Source organism: Antrostomus carolinensis, unplaced genomic scaffold (assembly GCF_000700745.2).
Source record: "Antrostomus carolinensis isolate BGI_N321 unplaced genomic scaffold, ASM70074v2 scaffold9363, whole genome shotgun sequence".
In the NCBI taxonomy this organism is placed as follows: domain Eukaryota; kingdom Metazoa; phylum Chordata; class Aves; order Caprimulgiformes; family Caprimulgidae; genus Antrostomus; species Antrostomus carolinensis.
In genome coordinates, this window is record NW_010307246.1 from 56,723 (window position 1) to 76,285 (window position 19,563).

Sequence of the window (19,563 nt, forward strand, 5' to 3'; positions counted from 1 at the left end):
TTGTTCCTGCCCAGATGCAACACCCTACACTTGCCCTTGTTATATTTCATTAAGTTTTTCCCTGCCCATTTCTCCAGCCTGTCCAGGTCTTGCTGGATGGCAGCACAGCCTTCTGGTGTGTCAGCCACTCCTCCCAGCTTTGTATCATCAGCAAACTTGCTGACAGTGCACCCTATTCCCTCATCCAGGTCATTTATAAATATATTGAATAATACCGGTCCTAGTACTGACCCTTGATGGCATTTGTCTCCCTAAGGAACTGTTACATGTGATGGAGCCCTGCTCATGGGAAGTTGTGAATGAATTCCTTTTTTTGCTTTGCTTGCACACACAGCTTTTGCTTTACCTCTTAAACTGTCTTCATCTCAACCCACGAGTTTTCTCCCTTCCACTCTTCTGATTCTCTCTTCCATCTGACTGGGGGAGGGTAAGCGAGTGGCTATGTGGTGCTTAGTTGTCAGCTGGGATTAAACCAAGACAACCAGCTTCCTTTTGCAATGGCAGGGGCAAGGGAGCCATCACAGACCCAGTTACCTTCTTCAGCTGATGGACTTTTGATAAGCAGATGAGGAAAGTAAAAAAATGGCCCTTTGCTTTCTAAAACAAATGTCTGTCTGCTGCCCTACTGATTCTCCAGGTCACTGACAGAATCAAGAATAAATTTCCAGATTTTCCATTTCCCATCCCTCTGTCCCACATCTTGACTTGTGACTCTATTAAACTTCTGGAGGATAACTCGACTGCACAAGAGACATTGAGAATTTTATCAGTTAGTTTACTAGGGGAAAATTTGGCTCTTTGGTGTCCAATGACTTCTTCTAAAATAAATAGACAACCAAGAATGGTCACAATTCACATGGTGGAGGAATTTTGCTACGTCATTCATTAAATCCTTCTTGCAAAGGCATCACAGATATTAAACTAATGTCATACTTAATCTTAGTAATAATAAAACAGGTGCAACTAATCACGCCTATGTAGAGGTATTAAAGTGACATGTGGAATACCAGGCTCAGTCCTCAGTCATGGAGAGAAAGGTGTCACTTACCGCCATAAAGTACAGCACACAATCTGCTGAACAGATGGTCTCAAAAATAAAAGTAATCCGTCCTAGTTCTGACCCAGTTGCTCCCGTCACTGATGTCGGAGGTCTGTTTAACAGAGAAAGAATGGAACATTTACAAGGTTGTCTCCAGACAGGCAGCAGTCAATCCTTCAAATTGCTTTTTGTACAGCGGGGAAACTGTCAAAGTCCTGTCACATAAAACCTGCCCTTGCAGAACTGCAGAGGCCAGGTTTATTGGCCACAGCAAGATTATTTTTTAGTGTCTGATTTCTTGACAGTACAGTTCCCTCCTTATGACCAACATCCAAATTTGACCATATTGGTAGGGAATATTATCATTTAAATGCATTAAATGCTTTAAGTGATTTACACCAATTTAATTGCATCTACCCTCCACTGGTGGGAGACACATTCAGGAGTTTCATACAGACCAGGGTGCTCTCCTGCAAAGTACTAAACAGTAAAGTGCAACATGCAGAATTTTTCCACCGATATGTTTCTTGCTTCTTTTTTATTTTCATTGCTGTTGGCCCACACTGTAAAATAAAAATCAGGGTTTGCTCATCGGGTGTGAAAAGTCACAACTCCCCTCAGCTGCAATACAGCAATTGGAGGGTGAGGTTTATTTTGCCACACTTTACCTGTCTTAATAATCAGCACCTGGTCTAAGCTAGGAGTCTAAGCTCACTCTTAACAAAGAAGAGGCACAAGCACTCAAGCAGTTAATTCATCCTGTCTGTGGGTCCAAGAGAGGTGAGATGTCCTGTTCTCCTTTGGTGCCTGCATCTCTCCAGTAGCTCCAGGGGAAGCACAGACTGTGCAGTCTAGCCCAAGCCACAGTGCAAATTAATAGGTGTTTCTCTAAAATACCTTCAGAGCAGTCATGAGGATACACCCCATGGCCAATTTAGCTGGTTATTTTGGGATAATTTAGAAACAGAGGGACAGGAATATCTTTTCTCAGTTTCCAGACAGACAACCAGTTGGCATCTCAGACTGAAGCAAACACTGCTGAAAACCAAGGTCTTACAGAATCACCTGCTGCAATGGGCTGACTGGGGACCTAGGAATAAAATCCAAGTTTTCCCTTGTCATTCATGACATCATTGCACTTCAGAAAGGAAAACTCTGTTCTTTCCAGGGGTAACAAGAAATAGGTGTAAGAAGCAGAGATAAATGAGAAATAGATTTAAAAAAAAAAACAAAAATCCTGTTCCTTACTTAAATCCCGGGATGTGCAGGTTCAAGATAAGATAGTCATTGTCAGAGCCTCCTGTCCCACTCTGGATGTGATCACCAGCCACCTCCCAACCTTCACAGAACAAAAAAAGAAAAAAAAAATCAAGGTCATATGGCAAAAAAAATTTCTATGTTACCACACTTTTTTAAGAAAATCAGTAATATAGTATATTTTAAAGATGTCTGTTATAAACTATACAGCACTATAATAATGCTTTTGAATGAAAAATTTTAGTAATTGTATGAACTGCTGATTTTATAAGCAAACATCACCTTGAAATGACCAAAGCAACTGAAATTCCCTGACCTGTGCTGTGCAGCTCAAGGGGGATGATCTATCTGATATCTTCCAGCCTTTAAATAAGGTTCAACAAGGCCAAGTGCAAGGTCCTGCACCTGGGTTGGGCCAATCCCCAATATCAGTACAGACTGGGGCATGAAGGGATTGAGAGCAGCCCTGCGGAGAAGGACTTGGGGGTACTGGTGGATTAAAAGATGGACATATGCACTTGCAGCCCAGAAAGCCAAGTTTATCCTGGGCTGCATCATAAGCAGCGTGGCCGGCAGGCTGAAGGAGGTGATTCTACCCCTCTACTCCACTCTGGTGAGACCTCCACCCAGAGTACTACATCCAGCTCTGGAGACCTTTAGCACAGGAAAGACATGGACCTGTTGGAGGGGGTCCAGAGGAGGCCACAGAAATGATCAAGAGGGATGGAACAGCTCTGTTATGAGGACAGGCTGAGAGAGTTGGGGCTGTTCAGCCTGGAGAAGAGAAGGCTCTGAGGTGACCTTACAGAGCCTTTTCAATACTTAAAGGGGACCTGTAAGAAAGATGGGGACAAACTTTCAGCTGGGCCTTTAACAATAGGACAACATGTAATGGTTTTAAGCCAAAAGTGAGTAGATTTTGATTAGATGTAAGGAAAAAATTGTTTATGATGAGGATGGTGAAACACTGGAACAGGTTGCCCAGAGAGGTAGTAGATGTCCCATCCCCGGAAATATTCAAGGTCAGGTTGGATGGGGCTCTGAACAACCTGACCTAGTTGAAGATGCCCCTGCCCTGGGGGTTGGACTAGATGGCCTTTAAAGGTCCCTTCCAACCCAAACCATTGTGTGATTCTAAACCAGATGAATCAATGCATCTATATGTTAAACACTGAGCATACATTTCAGTGCCCCTCTGCTCAACATACATAATTCAAAGCTTGGATTACATGAACCTGATAGGGTGGATTAGACTGAGGAAAATCCCTCAGAGAAGGCTGGAGGTGGGAGAAGTCCAAACAGGGCCACTTTCATCAGTGAGCTGTGACTGCTCTCTGCTGCAATCTTAACACATCTGCAGATAGAAAGCTCTGAGTGCTAAATGAACAAAGATCACAGACTAAAATTAAGTTCTCCAAAAGAATTATGCATGACCTCAAAGGGTATAGTTATCACAAAACATGAAAGGAGATAAACCAGAGAGAAGTCAAATAGTTGAGGTTTTTTCAGTGGGGATATTGAGATGCATTAATGTCTACGGTGGGATAGGTCCTTGGCTGAGGGGAGTTCACATAGGCTGCAGGTCCTGCCCTCTTCTGGTATACAAGAGATTTTTTATTTCTTCTTCGTGATATTGTGACATTTCAGGAAATTTCAGGCCTGGTGCAATTAAAAAAAAGGGGGGAAACTGTGTTGTGACTCATGTAGCAAGGAGCAATTTTGATGAGTGCTCCATTACAACAGTGATCAGCACAGGGGAAAGACAGGTGGGTAACAACACAGGGAGTTTGGCTCACCGTTCATCCCATCACATTTTGAGTTGCCAACATTAAAGCAAGACGTTTTCATGTTGCTTGGCAGGATGTTCCACCACTTGTACTCAAACCCAAGAGCTGGTTCAGTCCCAGCAGGGCAGGCTTTGCACTCTACAGGGTGAGAGGGCAAGAAAGAAAATCACATGGCCAAAGTGCAAACAGTGTCATAAAGAGCAAAGACATTACTTTTTTACACTCTGGGGCAAGCAAGGAGTAAAGAAAATTATTTATTTCTTTGTAATTAAACAGCCAAAGACTTATCAGGACCAGAACAGTGGAAATGAGACCAGCATTTTATAAATTGCAGATCATAACCTCGTGGTAAGTAGTATGCAACTGATCCACCAAGTCACACCTCCTTTTTAATGGCTTCAACTGAAGCTGGTAATTGTACTGGTAAACATGAGTTCCCACAAAATGCTGACGGTGACAACTGGGCCAATACATCTCAGAATCAACAAGCCAGAGTTTAGGTTAGACAACGCTGCCAGGCTACTCATCTGACAATGATTAAAATAAGATTTTCACAGGGAAAAACTTGAAATGGACAGAAGAATGGGTGAGGAGGAATTGTTGACTGTAGAAGTTCTGAGTCCTTTCTCAGAATCCCTTAAAATAACCCTTAGGATGTTTATATCAGCCAAGAAATGCATCCAGAACACAGCAGGTCAGCTTAGAGCAGCAATCCCTGATAAGAAAGGACTTCAGAGAGAAAACAGATATCCAACTCCCTCTATGCAATGTTATTTAATAATTATTTTATGCAAAACATACTCCGGCTTATGAAGATATGTCATTAAACTAAGTCACATGTAAGCAGACAACTGCTTTTGGGGACACAAATAATTTTTTTGTGGACTCCTACCCTGTGTCCCATCTGAAAATGTGCCTGGTGGGCAAGGAGTACAGGAAGATGAGGCATTGTTGTAAAAGCCAGGATTGCAGGGTGGACAATCCTTCTTCTCTCCAGAAGGAGGTAGAGTCAATGCATCAGGGAGATCTTCTCTGCAGATCTTGGGTTCAATCCATTTGTACATGATCTGAGTCTGGAAGGAGAAAACATTGAGCTCACATGGTGTGTGAGGAAGATTTAGAACTAGATGTACCAATCAAAATCCCCTTTGTAAATGAAATTAAGGCATTGCCAGTTTTTTAGGCTGAAAACAGACCTAGCATATCCAGGACAATAAAGGGAAGGGTAGAGAAAGGAAACAGAAGTGACTGGGTCCACAGGCAGTTCCAAGATTTCAGGCCTTAAGAGCAAAGCAAACATGCAAAGCTTAAAACAATTGCTACTGTTCATTCCTATATATCTAGTGGATTTTCCCAATAAAATGTTTCTGAGGAACATCAGATAAATAATTCTAACTGCATAAGTAATCTCTGCATTTTAACCAGAGTAACCCAAAATATAACTTCCGTATTATAAAATCCCTTTATCAGGAAGGCATCTGTTAGTAGAGAACATCAGAAGTTCTGCATTTTCTCCATACTGGCCTTTTCTTTGGAAAGTCCTCAAGTTCTCTCCAGCCATTTTCACCTACTGACCAAATGCCAAAACCACACAGGAACTTTTCCAGCCCCTCTCCAGTTCCTCCACATTACATAAGGTGCAGTCTATGAACACTAACATGGGTCAATCCTTGGTGTTACAATATACAATGGCATCACCTCTCTGACATGACCTCTCTTAACAAGACACAAGTTTTCTGACTTCAGGAAAAGACTTAGGTGAGATACAACACCCATGGTGTTTGGTTTCAAACTTAATTTGCCTTTGGGTCTATCCCTGAAAGTGTTTAACATCCCAAGACAAAAATCAGTTGAGTTCCAGAGCTGAGAAACCCAACTGGCAAGACTTTAACCTGGCCACAGCTCCTTCTCTGGGTACTTCCACCCTTTGGTCCTAGCACTGCAATCAGGGATCCTTGAGGCCAGAAGCATGGGTACAGAGGTTGACAGGTAAAATTCCACCTTATGAATTTGGTTCAGGGCTCTGAGCCAAAATGTCCCTGCCATCCTGGGCACTGAGCTACTTACGCTCAAGGTTAACCTTTGATAACACAGAGCTCTCCAAGAAGTATTGACCAGCTTTGAACTTGTTTGGAAAAAAGCCTGGAAGAAGCTCCATTGCAGGCTCAGGTCTCAGATCCTGGGAGCTACAATTAAGCTGAAGCTCTCGCCCTTTGTCCCTGTCTGTGCTGTGTCGCAGCCATGCCTATGGCAGGTCATGTACCCTGGTTGATTCCCACCCTGACTGACCCATGGACTTGATGCCCCAGCTCAGCATTGGTCCTGCCTCATCACTATGTACTTGTCTGGCAACCTTGGATGAATCTGGTCATGGATATTGGATCTGCTTTGCTCACTTTGCTCAGGTACTGCTCCTACTGTCAGAGTGGCATCTGCCTCTGCTTGCCTTACTGCCACGTATGGCTCTTGGTTCCCTGTCCCTTATGGATCAGTTTGCTGCTCCCAAACACTTCCAAACAGGATTTTTCTAGAGTATTGCTCCAGAAATGCTTCAGGGTGCACAGCATTTAAAATAAAAGGGATCAGAAGCTGGTAAAATACCTGTGCAGTTGCCCAGAGCCAGACACACTGTACACACTAAAGTAATCCAACTGCATCTGAACAGAGAGGAAAGGGTCAGAGAGCACCCACAGCCACGCAGGTGAGGATTTCTAAGATTAGGGCTGAAGCAATCAGCCTGGGATTTTTACAGCATTAGACAGGTGAAAAGTCAATAGGAGTCAAGTGCTTAAATCTCCTGAGGCCCCTTCTACACACGAAGTGGGGAACAGTAGGAGGGAGACAACAATCTCATGTCCAGTGAAAAACCTGGATTATTTTAGTAAATCATGGATCAATAGGCCTTTAGGTTGGTGCTTTACAGCTGTTGTTCACCTGAAGATGGTCTGCCGAGTCAGGCCCTCTCACTGGACTGCATCACATGGAGAGATGGCTGGGGAGTATGGCAAACCTGGACCAATTTCTAGAGATACAGAGCACTCAGTGGTGAAAGCAGGTATGGTCATGTTCCTGTGCCATGGTAGCACCTGAATCACACCTGGGCATTGCTGGGACAGTGCAAGTTGTCACAGCCAAAAGTATGCCAGGAAAGATTGCTAACAACTGAACAGTAGGGTTTATTCTGGGACTGTATTTCAGCCTGTGGCTCAACCCTGAGTTTTTTATGAGCATGGAGCTAGCACCAGTGACCCAGTCAGACTAATCACAAGCGCAAGGAGCTTAGCATTTCACAATGACAGATCCCTTAAGCAGACCCATGACAGGCAGATTCTTACAGATGGATAAATGCTGGACAGAAAGCAGCTAAAGGACAAGTCCAAAGCCTCAGAGAGATTCAATGCTGGAAGCAAAATTGGGAAAGCAATTGGGAAAGAAATTCCTAGAAACCTTATCTTGTTTTCAAATCAAGAGATCACAGTAAGCTCAAGGAGCTTAAAAATAGCATCATCAATAGCAAATACTTACTTTTCCTTCCTTATCACATGGGGTATGGATCTGGAAAAAGTCTTTGCTTGCGCATGGAGGACGTTCTATACATGCGCTGGATCCCTCATCTAAAAAGAAAGGGTGAGGAACAGGATGTTAAACCATCAAATGGTCCCTGGAAACAACCATAATGACCTTAAAATCTGGAGATTAAAGTGAGTCAGCAGAAAAATGCAAAACAAGAATGAAAAATTAAATGCTTAACAGAGTCTACACGAACCTTCTCCTGATCTGAAGAGAGGGAACAGGGAAAATACCAGCTGTGCTTGTTCTGACACACTGAAATTCATTGATTCAGTGTAACCAGGAAGTCACCCAAACCCTCCTTACCCCTTCACCTTCAAGCAGTAATTTGTGTGTTATCCAAGCATGGAAATATATTCTTACTCGATAAGGAACAATAACAGGCTAACCCATTAGAAACTTCCTCACAACGCTGGCCCACCTTTTCCTCTCCCCAGATATTTTTGCAAAATTCCCATTCCCATCATGAGCACAGGCACAGGTCCCCAGTCATTTGCCATAATCTGTGATAGCAGGTTCTATGGTCAGTAACTGATTTTTCAAAAGCTTTCAAACAACTACAAGGAAGAAAACTGAAGACATTTTGACCACTAGGAATGGATTTTGCCTGTGTTATTTGATGATCATCAGCTAACCACGGCTGGGAACGCAGAAGACTTTGGGGACTAGGGCTTGAAAATAGAATATCACATCTTCCAACCACACAGGAGGCCGGGACGAGCCAGGAAAGGATTTGGAAAGGACATTCCTAGAAACATGACAAGTTTCAAGGCAGTGATGAAGACAATTCAGGTCATCGCCAGCCGATAACACAATTTGCCACGAGAGGGCACAGCACGACTGTTCCTATCCTTCAGAACTGTTCTCTTCCAGGTCATAAAGCTCTCCATTCCTTCATGTTAGCATAGATTACTTTAGCCAAGATCGATTGTGGCCCATTATGTACATATGTGCCCTCTGTAGCTTTTGGGAAGCCCCATCTTTATCTGCCCATTGCATATCAACTGGAGACTAAACTTCATTGTTGGATAAAACCATTCTCACATCTGCGCACATTAACAGCTTATGACCTTATGTACTCAGACTTTTCTGGTTTTGCTTAACCAATTTGATTTATGTACCTGCATAATACATTTCTTCTTTACACTTGGTGCACTCTTTAGCTCCTTTCTCAGAATAAGTGTTTCTTGGACACACCTGGCACCCAGATGAACCTGGTTTGTCACTGAAGGTACCAGGCTTGCATGCGAAGCATTCAGACGTATATGCAACTCCTGTAAGGTAAATTACAGGTAAAGCACTGAAATACAGAGAGAGATGCTCCGTAACTACTGCCCACCTGCTTATGGGGGAAAGCAAACCAGCTGGGTAACATGGCTTAAAAATCACAGACTTTCACTACTCTCTTTAGACACTTTGGCTTTGCTAACTCTTGATTTAAGTATTTAATGTTTGCTCCTCAATGCAAGTCTGGTCCATGCAAGGACCTTATATGACACTCCGAGTCTGATTACACTTAGAACAAGACCGAAAGAGCAATCCCAGATTAACTTAAATATTTCAATAGAAATTTAACTGTCACTGTTACGATATATACATCCATTTAGCACTGTTGAGAGACTTAACCAATAAGCATGGTCTTTCTATACTACATTAAAGAAAAGCTGTTCCTTTTTCTCTTTCTCTGTTTGCTAAGCCAGTCTTCTCCAGTAGACGGCATCATTTACCAGCTAAATACATTTTTCAGCCTTTTCCCTGACTGTGAAGTTTTGCTGTTCTATTTCTGCACTTTAGAGGAGGAAACAGGGGATAAGGAAGCTAAAAAAGCCACTTCGGTGCTGTAGAAAGGTACCAGCAGAAATAGTGCTTGTCAAACACTGTGACAAAAGAGCGAGATAAGACCTAAAAGGCAAATATCACTTACCTTCAATTGTGATGTTTTTCACTAGAACTGGTTTTACTACTTTGGATCCCATGAGAATCCCTGTTGTTCTCCAGTATAATATATTGCTACCTGATTTCAGAGTTACCTGCAACAATATGCATGATAGTTAGCAGGCATCCCTTCACCAAGAAATTGTTTTATTTCTTACTTCCATTACTCAGATTTTTTGCATCCTAGCAGCAATTTTGACTTTTCCTAAACTGCTTAGTGAGTCAAGAAGTAATGGGGAGACAGCTAGGCAGATGCTGTAGAGATATCTCCGAGGAGTGCCAAAGAGGGTTTAATAAAAAACCTGCTCGACATCCCAGTTTTATGGAAAAACACCAAGAGCTGCGTCTGACCTTGTTGTAAGCAGAACTGGGAAAAAGCTGTTCCTGCCTTTATCCAGCTACTCCTGGCACCCAGGAGCTTTTATCTCTAGCTGTATGTTCAGATATAGTCAAACAGTTTGTTTTTAAAGCCTTGAGATACACTTTTATAAAGTAACCAAACACAACCCAGAGTTCAAACATCCAGGCTCACAAGCGAGTTTTGTTTATAGGCTTTACAAATCAAGCTCTGCTAACACCACAGCACCACGATCAGCAAGCCAGGCACAAACCATGAATGTCCCCAGCAGCAGTCCTATCCCTCCGGCTCATTTCTGACCCTGAACAGCAGATGAGATGTAGAAAACAACCCCCTTTCCAACTGCTTTGACCTCCTTGCCTTCACAGCGTGGTTCAGTGTAACCCCTGTGCTGGCACAGGAAGGGTGGTGGGCTGGTGGCACCATGGCTGGGATAAGGAGGAGGAGGAAGGGAGGACCACCTCTTTCAGCAGCAGCGTTGATGCTTGCTGCCTTCAAGTCACCTGTCTAACTACACTATCACTCTACTTACTAAAAGCAGCAAGTTTACCAAGACCCTGCCCGGCCTGCAAAGCTCTACCATATCTACTAGCCCAATACAAGATGCCTACTGCCAACACAGTGATACTGGCTTGGAGGTGCTATATTTTTACACAAGAAGAGGGATAAACTCTACCAGCATAAAGGTGCAGGATAATGAGATTTACAGCAGTGCTGTACAGGTGTGAATGGACCATAGTTTTTGTTAATCCAGGAAAACCCAAAATCTCAGCAAAATGGAGAGAAAGCACATTGTATCTCCCATTCTCCAAACACTTACTATCCAGGGAGGCAGAGGACAGCTGGGTTACCACAGGTAACCGCAGAACTGGGACTGTATTGAATTAAACATCACATTGTGTGGTGCAGAGATACCCCACACCAGCTCTGGTGCAGCAGGACTAGCACACTGAAAGCAGAGGCTGCAGCAAGTGGAAAACTGGGCTCAGAGAAGCTGCCATGACAGGATTTGCAATGCAGACAAAAGCCTCAAGGAGAGCCAGAACAGCCATCTCACCTAGCTCACATGTCTACACTTCAGCCAAGCATCCAACCAACCGCCATAGTCAGTGGAGACACCTGCACATCCCGGACAATGAGCTCAGATGCCACCATCTCCTGTGCAGACACTGTCTACATATCTCAGCTCACCCAAGTCGATGCCCTGGCCTTGGATCTACCTCTCAGTCCATACCACTCACTCCTCCTCACCCAGTTCTCCTGCCTCCCAGTGTGACCCACGTGGGGCTTGCACCTGAGCTAACAAGCACCACCAACCAGAGCTGGCTGGGGAATATGGTTTCTCCTCCAGGAGGATAAGCAGACCATGGAAAACAGAGAGTGGGATGCTCTCTATGCCAATAAAAAGACTTCTTCTTCTGGCATAATGTCACCTATACTAGGCCTTTACTAGAATGGCTCTGGGAATTAGGGTATGGCTATATAGTGGAAACCAGGCATCAGGGTGAGCTTTTGAGTTGGTCTACACATGGGCTGTGCACCAAACACACTCAGCCAGCTGGGTCACAGGGCAGCCAAAGGGCTGCTGCTCCCAACATGAACACACTCATCAGCACTGCAGGAGCCACCCTGGTGCTGCCAGCTTGCTTTTCAGCTGGGTCAGTCACCACGGAGCACAAGCTGGGCACAGTCGAGCTCTTCAGCACACATTTGAGAATAAAATGCCCATCCTGCCTGCCTCCACATACACACTGTTCCCGCCGCTCTGCGGAGCAACAGGGAATAATCTCGTGCTCTCATGAGCAGACAACTGTTGTAGAAGATTTCAGTTACAATCATGCAGAGTGACTGTGGCGTGCAGATTTGCATAAATCTATTTCACCTCAAAAAGCACTTGATTCAAAGCTCAGAGAAATCAATACAAAGTTTGGCATCTATATCATTTACTTTGAGATCAGCCACTTAGAGATCTCAGTGGCTTTGCCCACAACACTTGGCGAGCTGTGCTCCTTCAGATGCACTCACAGGATCTGGCCCTCGTTTGCTTTCTGCTCTGAGGAAATCACAGACATTTACAAATGGGAAAAAAAGCTTCATGAAGGAATGTTTTGCACACTTACAGAATGAGAGCCCCATTCCCCATTGTCTGTTAGCTTCACCCACTTGTCTGCTGTGGACTCCATCTCTTTGCACTGGTCATTTTGAATCTGTTAATTAAAAACACAAGATCAGTGACCACAATCAGACGCATCTCTGTCAGCATAATGACTGCTGTCTACATATTTAGGACTGCTACTGCCTTATTTGTGGCAAAAAACACCCAAACAATCAAAACCTGCTAGCACCTTAACAGTGCCTCCAAAGGCCACCTCTGATGCAGATGGAAAAAAAGAGCAGGAGAAGATCTTAGCCTTGTCCTCTTGCTATCTGGTCAGACTCAGATGCTGAGCATCTTGTCTTGACTGCCTACTCTTGAGCCCACCAAGACCCAGTTCTCTAAAATCCAGAGGCCACAAGCTTCTAAGTCAGAAGGGAGGTAGGAGTAGACAGGCCAAATCCAATATCTGCCATGTTTTTGGTTCCCTGCCACCTGATCTCACTAGGGATGTGAGTAACGTTATCAAGGGAGAGGCAACATGCCAAGGAGAGTCTGCCCTGGCAGAGGCGAGAGGCTGATAGTCCTTCACCCAAGTCCAAGCACAGCTCAGCAGCCTTTCCTTGCAGCAGGGTGTGGGGCATGGCCTCACAGCGGTTCACTTCTTTCCTCTCATAACTGTCTTCTCTGAAGTAAAGCTATCAAGTCCCTTTCAGGCACAAGTTTGATTACTCAGCTTTTATTTCACCAAGGAGAAAGGCCAGTTCAATACTTTCAGAAGACCTGGGATCAAGTATCCTCCTCAAAGTTGCTCCATGACAAGACTGAAATAAATCGCATAATCCCACATCTTCCAAAGCAACTGTGCACTTAATTCCCAACAACAGCACTGAGGAAAAGAGGTGAGAAGAAGCACTTAAGCAGAAAGTAGATCCCTAACTATCTTTTGCAATCTGAGCTACAGCATCTTTGTGCCTTGGTTCCCATCTACAAAAAGGAGGTAAGAATATATAGTCTGTTCTCACCAGGTGTAAAGGGCGTCAATATGTAAAAAGAGCCTGGGAAGAGCAGGCTGCAGAAGCACTGGGTTTCCATGTTTGAGGACATCTCACTTGCCCTCAGACCAGCAGTGCAGCCATCTGTGCCAAAAACTTCACTATTTCCCAGCAGCTTGCAAGCCACTGCCACTGAAATGCCACTGTCCAGAGCTAAAGTGTCATTGTTAAATATATTTAAGCACAGAGACAGGCTGGAGAAAAAAATGGTTTTCAGAGGAGTGTTAAATATGGTTTCCCTGAAATACAGAGGCTGACTAGGAATTATTTCCATGGGTATTTTTATGAAGGACTGCATCACTCACTGTCTCTTGAACAGGGAATGATAAATTTAAGGAGGTGACTGAGTGGGATATGGACAAAAGTAATATTCAAAAAGCCATTTCAAAGCCACTGCTCAGAGAAACAATATATTTGCTCCATTGCAGGAGTAGATCAGTCAGTCAGTAAAGCAACTGAAGCTAGGATTCATCATCCTGGTACATTCATCTGACAGCAGAAAGCGTATTTGCTGCTTTCTCCCCAAGAAGGTAGGACAGTCTAATATAAAAGTGAAATGGTGTCCTGGTTTTTAGTAAAACTATCACAAATGGCTAAATAGTTTTGCTGGCAGTGTCTGTTACCAAAATGCAATAGGTTGCACTGATGTAGCAGTAAGAGGGTGTCTCCTGCAGGTCATTTTTGTCTTCTTTTCCCATCTTTACTAAGGGTAAGGAAACTTCACACTTTTCTCTGAGCTTCAAGAAACTGTAACCAATGGCAGCTAAGGCTTCACACTCCTGTGAGATACCATGAGTTGTGTTTTTCAGATGAAAACCAGAGCTCATCTGACAGGGACAGAGGCAGTAACAGAGGAGATTGAAAAATTCCAGGCACCTCCTGCTCTGAGCTGCCCTCCCACATGGCAGGTACAACATGCCAGGGAAAGCAACCTGTTGGTGAAACCTTCCAAAGCATCTCAGTGACACGGAGCACCTGCACCGCACTGCAGAGCCTGGTACTGGGAAACCTCTGCTGCCTGGAGAACTGTTGTTTCTGGCCTTTTTTTAAGGATCACTGTTTTGTCTCTTCTCCTGCTTTTCTTTTCATCTTAATTGCTCTGACCCAGACTGACCTAAAACTAAAGCTAAGCTTTTCCACATACTAATGCCTTGGAGCACGTCAGGTTCTGGATGCCTACCTTGTATGGAGTCTTTTTAAATTTCAAGTTCCTTCAAAGGCATCTCAAGTCAAACACCCTTAAATTGAAGCATCTACCACAACAGCTGCCTTGTAAAAGGCTGGACTAACAGGGGCAGTCATGACCTCTAATGGAAAAATCCCAGTATATGATAGATAGGATCAGTTTAGCCTGAGTATTGAAGCTGAAATAAATGTCCAAAAGCCGCATAAGTGGCAGAAAGATTTTTTTTTTTAATCTTGTTCAGCAGCATCAAGCTATGGACATAGGGGGAATGTAAAGGAGGGAGGAAGCTGTTTCTGATGGTCTTTATCTGGACTGAATTCTTGCAATATAAGGCTGGATTCACCATATGAAAGGCCTTACAAAAAATTCAAAGAAGATGTTGTTGTCAATGTACTGGTATTCGAAGAAGACAAAACCAGATTTCTTCAGGTGGACAGCATAGATGAGAGAAACTGTACAGTCATCCCTGTTGGATTCTATGTAATTCCCTCGAGGTGTCCACGAAGAGCTGATGAACATAAACAAAATAAGCCTTAGCTGAGATTGCAGACACTGAGGAGACTTTTCTTACACTACTATACAAAACCACGTAATAAAGAACACAGGATCCCACGATAGCTAACAGCAGTGGATTTATAACTTTATTACTAGATTCCCGTTTATTTTTCATTTAAATATAATATTTATCATTAAAACCATGCATGGGAAAAGACACAGTACTAGGATCCAGATTACATAGGAAATGTTTTTTATCCATAGGTTGAACATACTTTCAATTATACTCAGAAACAGCCTTCTGCAACAACCATAGGTCTCTAAATAGGCTGCGGAAGTACCTTTTAGCCACATTTACTATACCATGAATGACCCTGGAGCTTTCCAGCTACAAATAAGAGCACCACCAGGCTGGTCTTAAGACTCTCTAGCTGCTGTTGAGCCCAAAGAGACCATGATAATAACAAAGAGATGGCTACGAATTTCAATTCCCAGCCACTATTGTTCACCATTACTAGGGCTGGTTAACCTTTGGAGTTTAAATAAATCATTAAGCTGGCTTTGTGCTGCTGAGCTTGTCTCAAGTTTACCCGTGGCTGTGTAACCCAGGTGCAAACAGAAATTCTTACTTGTTGCAGCTGTCAGCTTTATTCTCAGCTGAGCCAACCGCCGTGTCCATGAAAGTTGCCACGTTGGAGAATCCTGCCGGCAGCTCATCCCACTCGTCAAACTTGATCCCACTGCCCAGCGAGTAGGTCCCTTCGGTACATTTACTGCACATCTGGTTCTTCATCTCCAGGTACTCTCCAGAGGCACAGGAGAAAGCTGGGGAGACAATCAATTCCAACATGAATAGAGAAACTAATCCAAATTAATTTCCATTAATTTTTGACACTTAATTAATTAAGAGTGAACTATCACTAAAGGGAACCAAATGAAAATGCCTCAGCCCCAGGAACACTCTAATATTGGCTACAAAATTGAGATGTTCACCAATGCCTGTTTTTTTACTGACGTGGCAGCTCTGAAACCAGATCTCAGATGACAGCTCCTGATTTGCAGCTTGTCTCCATTTGCAAAACAAGATTTTAGAAACTAAATGACTGTGTCCAAAAGCAATTTGTGAAAATGAGGGCTTTTAATACAGTTCTCTTCACCTTTACTCACCTACTTGTTACACCTTGAACTCAATTAAAATCACCAGCACCTGAGAGGCAGAGCAGACTCGTCTCACCCACCTGTATGGTAGCTAAGAAGGGTGTATAGCAGCACACTGACTATGGCATAACACTGCAAACCTCAGCTGAGAGTTGCACTTAATCCAAGGGTCCCTTAACATTTCTCCTCACATGGGCTGCCTACAAAGCCTTGAACATCTTGCCTGATAGACTAGGTGGTCTTGGAAAAGATCCCAAATGGGCCTGTGTCTTGCAAATGGGGAACTTTGGGGTGATATAAGCATGCTGAGAAAATAAACACTGACTGCCAGCACAGCAAAGACAGTACTCAAACATATGTAACTAGGGGAGTGTAATTTAGAAGGAACGTTCACAAAGTGCTTGTTTTACTGATGTCTTTAAAATTACTTACGCCAAGTAACTATATATCCCTTGTTCCAGTCTGATCATATCTCCAGCTGCTACAGGGAGAAAATTCCCATTGTATAGAGGAAAACTGGACAGAAGCTGAAGTCCTGTATGCCCACAGAGCACCATGTCTGTGCCAGGAATTGTAACTCCTGCCTAGAGTTACAATTCAATGCAGTTCATTGCAATGGTAGACCATCTCACTTTCCCCCAGCCTCATCCTGCACCATGTCCTCTCTGAGACTGAACATCCTGGATGGAAAACAAACATCTACTTTCTGCAGAACATAATACTGCCTATGTTGCTTGCAGCTTTTTAAACTCTGCCAGGTTAGCCAAAGCAGGATTCAGAGCAATGCACACAACTTCCAATCCAAGAAATGGTGGGATTTTTTATTGTATCACACATGCCACGTTGTGTAGTGACAGATATTTCATAAACTCACTTTAAGAGACATAAATTCACATTCTGAGAAACTGTAGGACGAGACCAGACTGCTAGACAAAGCGGTGAAACTGGCCCAAAACAACCGACACTAGCTGAAGTCCCAGCGTATGCAGTTTCATAGATGTGCTGATGTTTATTTAACTGCAGAAAAACTTGTTTGATTGTAAGTAGTTTGATAAATTCATGGCTACATAACACCAATTTCCATCTGCATCCAACTGCAGTTCAGGCTCCTATTTTCTGTACTGGCTCTCAAAGCATTTATTTGTGTAATTGTCCTTGACAGGCAGCACTGGAATGCAGATAAAAGGTCCATTTTGACAGAAAGATCTGCCAAAGGGTCATATTTCCCTCTTGGTCATATCAACATACTCTGAATTTGAACCAATGGACTTCAAGCCAACAAATCTGTTTTACTAACCCCATTTCTCACAGATCAAGAAAGAAAGTGGGCAGGAGCCTAGCAGAGACGGGTGTTAGGGTGGGTATATGCCAGTAAATCCTGCCATAGTGGTTTTCTTTGAAAGACTGGCAGACAGGCAAAAAATCCATCCTCAGTGGGGACAAGTGATTTTCTGTAGGCAGTGGTACATGATGGAGTGGTATGGCTAAAATCCCATTTGGCTACACCTGTGATCTCAGGTCAAGCTATAGGATGTACCTGCAGCTGGGGTCAGAAGCACAGCTTTCTTCAGAGACCCGGAGAACAGCAGCGAGCACTTCCCCGTGTGTCTGAACTGAGGCCACACCTTGTACAGCTTTGCACCTTCAATACATAAAGGCATCCTGACTCACTGCTTTAGCACCATTAATTAATCCTGCTTTATTTTTTTCCTTTTGAAGTGTGCAGAGAGAAGCCATCAAGAAGGGAAGTAAAAAAATCAAGCTCTCTCATGACATATTTGAATCCTTTAACAGTTTCAACATTTTTTGGTTTGTTGGTTTTGTTTTTTTTTTACTAAAGTTAAATAGCAAGAACTGGAGAGAGCTGCTTAACCACAGGTTCCGGATTTGTGAATTTCAAATAAGGATTCAGTAACTGCGAGCAATTTGCTGCCATAATGAAGACACAGAAGGCAGCAGAGCCTCCTTTTCCACTCCAGTGGGGTTGAGCGAAGATTATTGCTTTAACCAAACTAATATCTTTTACCCCCTTGTAACCTGATCAAGGCAGGCTGCATGCAGGGCACTGCCATCCATCGCTCACCTTTCAGGACAGAGATGAGTTTTTTTCTTATTTAGGTCAGGAATTACCTTCTTTCCCTTTTCTAAGAATCATATTTCAAAGGCAGCAGCATTTCCTGTCAAAACACATGTGTCTGCAAGCAAACTAGCTCTGAGCATGCCAGCTGCTTGCCAGGTTCAATTTGGGGTTGAACGTGGCTAATGGCAACATGAACCACTTTTGACATTGGAACAGATGCATCATTTGGTCTCGCTCCAGGTGGTCGGAAGCAGCTGGAGGGGGATGGAGAGGAAACATGGTGTGTGACATGCAGGGAGACGGTCTCCTCTCCTAGTGTCACACAACTTGCTCTTCCAGCAAGAGGGGAGACCAAAAGCCAAGCTAAACTCTGTTTAATCTAAGCAGGAGACCATCCCACCTGGAGGCGGGCAGGTTGTGGCCATGCCCTGAGGGACCTTGCAGAGTAGATGTCCCCTGCAATGGGCCAGGAGGCACTTGCCCAGGGGTGACCAGGGCACAGGCAGATCATCCGCCCCAGGTCACCGGCACTTCACCTTGCTCATGGCTGCTCCATCTCACTAACATGTAGCTGAGCACGGATCCAGCACTGACCATCGCCTGCTTGTCCACAATTATCACAGCACTGCTGTGTTTGTGGAGGTGACACATGCAAGCTGCTATCAATGGGAAGGACAACATCACCAAATAGGAGGTTAATGTGCGATGTGAAGCTTCAGGAATCTAAATCACATCTTTTAAGTGTGTGGTCTGATTTGCCCTTCAGTAAGCCCTCCCTCTTGCTTCAGACTCTAGAGAGAAAATTAGTCTCCCTACTTAGATGTAGCTTTTGTGAACATCATCTGCCCCCAACCCCAGAGCCCATACTTAATTTTCAGAGAAAACACCTCTATTGAATAGCTTCTTATGTGTCTACTCTGATTCAGAAAACAGAACTAAGGCTGCTAAATCATGTAGGCAATTCTGCAAATCTTTTCCAGAATCGACACTATTGATCTTGTTTGTACATGACTATTCCCCCTCCATCTGCAAACTTTCCCATTACACCTTTGAAATACCAGTTTGGGTGCTACACGCTAACTTACACAGAGAAACACAGGTTGCGAAAACTGAATTTGTTCTTCTTTCTTTCTGTGAAAAAACTGTGAAAAGTATTAAAAGGTTTCATGACTTGACCCATCACGGGCATTTTTAAAACTGGGAGAACATTTTCAGAAGCAATTAGGAACAGCACAACATAGTGTGGTGCCGGATACACAGACGAAGCCAATGCAATTATTGGTGATTTGCAGCTCTAGCTTTCTTAAAATAAATAGAGAAGAAAAAAAAAATGTTGTGGTTTGTACAGGTGACCAGTCTTGTTCACAAAAGATGCTGTAAAGTACTGTTAGATAGACACTGCCACAGGCAGCCACACACATTCATACACACATGCAATAAAGTTGACACTAGATTTACTTCATAAAAAATTAACAAGAGCTACAGTACTAATTCCCACCAAAACCATTGTATAAGTCTTGTCAAAGAGGCATCATTTCAGTCTTTAAA

At 43.5% G+C, this 19,563-nt stretch overlaps 1 protein-coding gene across 1 annotated transcript in view; it reads right to left on the reverse strand.

Annotated features, from left to right (window-relative positions):
• The window catches only part of ELAPOR2 (endosome-lysosome associated apoptosis and autophagy regulator family member 2), a 50,181-nt gene that overhangs the window by 18,216 nt on the left and 12,402 nt on the right, over nucleotides 1-19,563 (reverse strand). The window contains exons 2-11 of the mRNA XM_010165361.1: nucleotides 15,407-15,602; nucleotides 14,643-14,790; nucleotides 12,067-12,153; nucleotides 9,578-9,683; nucleotides 8,775-8,927; nucleotides 7,609-7,697; nucleotides 4,976-5,156; nucleotides 4,093-4,221; nucleotides 2,288-2,378; nucleotides 1,049-1,151 (exon numbers count right to left, since the gene is read on the reverse strand). Of these exons, the coding sequence (XP_010163663.1) occupies nucleotides 1,049-1,151; nucleotides 2,288-2,378; nucleotides 4,093-4,221; nucleotides 4,976-5,156; nucleotides 7,609-7,697; nucleotides 8,775-8,927; nucleotides 9,578-9,683; nucleotides 12,067-12,153; nucleotides 14,643-14,790; nucleotides 15,407-15,570 (1,251 nt within the window). The 5' untranslated portion in view covers nucleotides 15,571-15,602. The remainder of the gene's footprint in view (nucleotides 1-1,048; nucleotides 1,152-2,287; nucleotides 2,379-4,092; nucleotides 4,222-4,975; nucleotides 5,157-7,608; nucleotides 7,698-8,774; nucleotides 8,928-9,577; nucleotides 9,684-12,066; nucleotides 12,154-14,642; nucleotides 14,791-15,406; nucleotides 15,603-19,563) is intronic.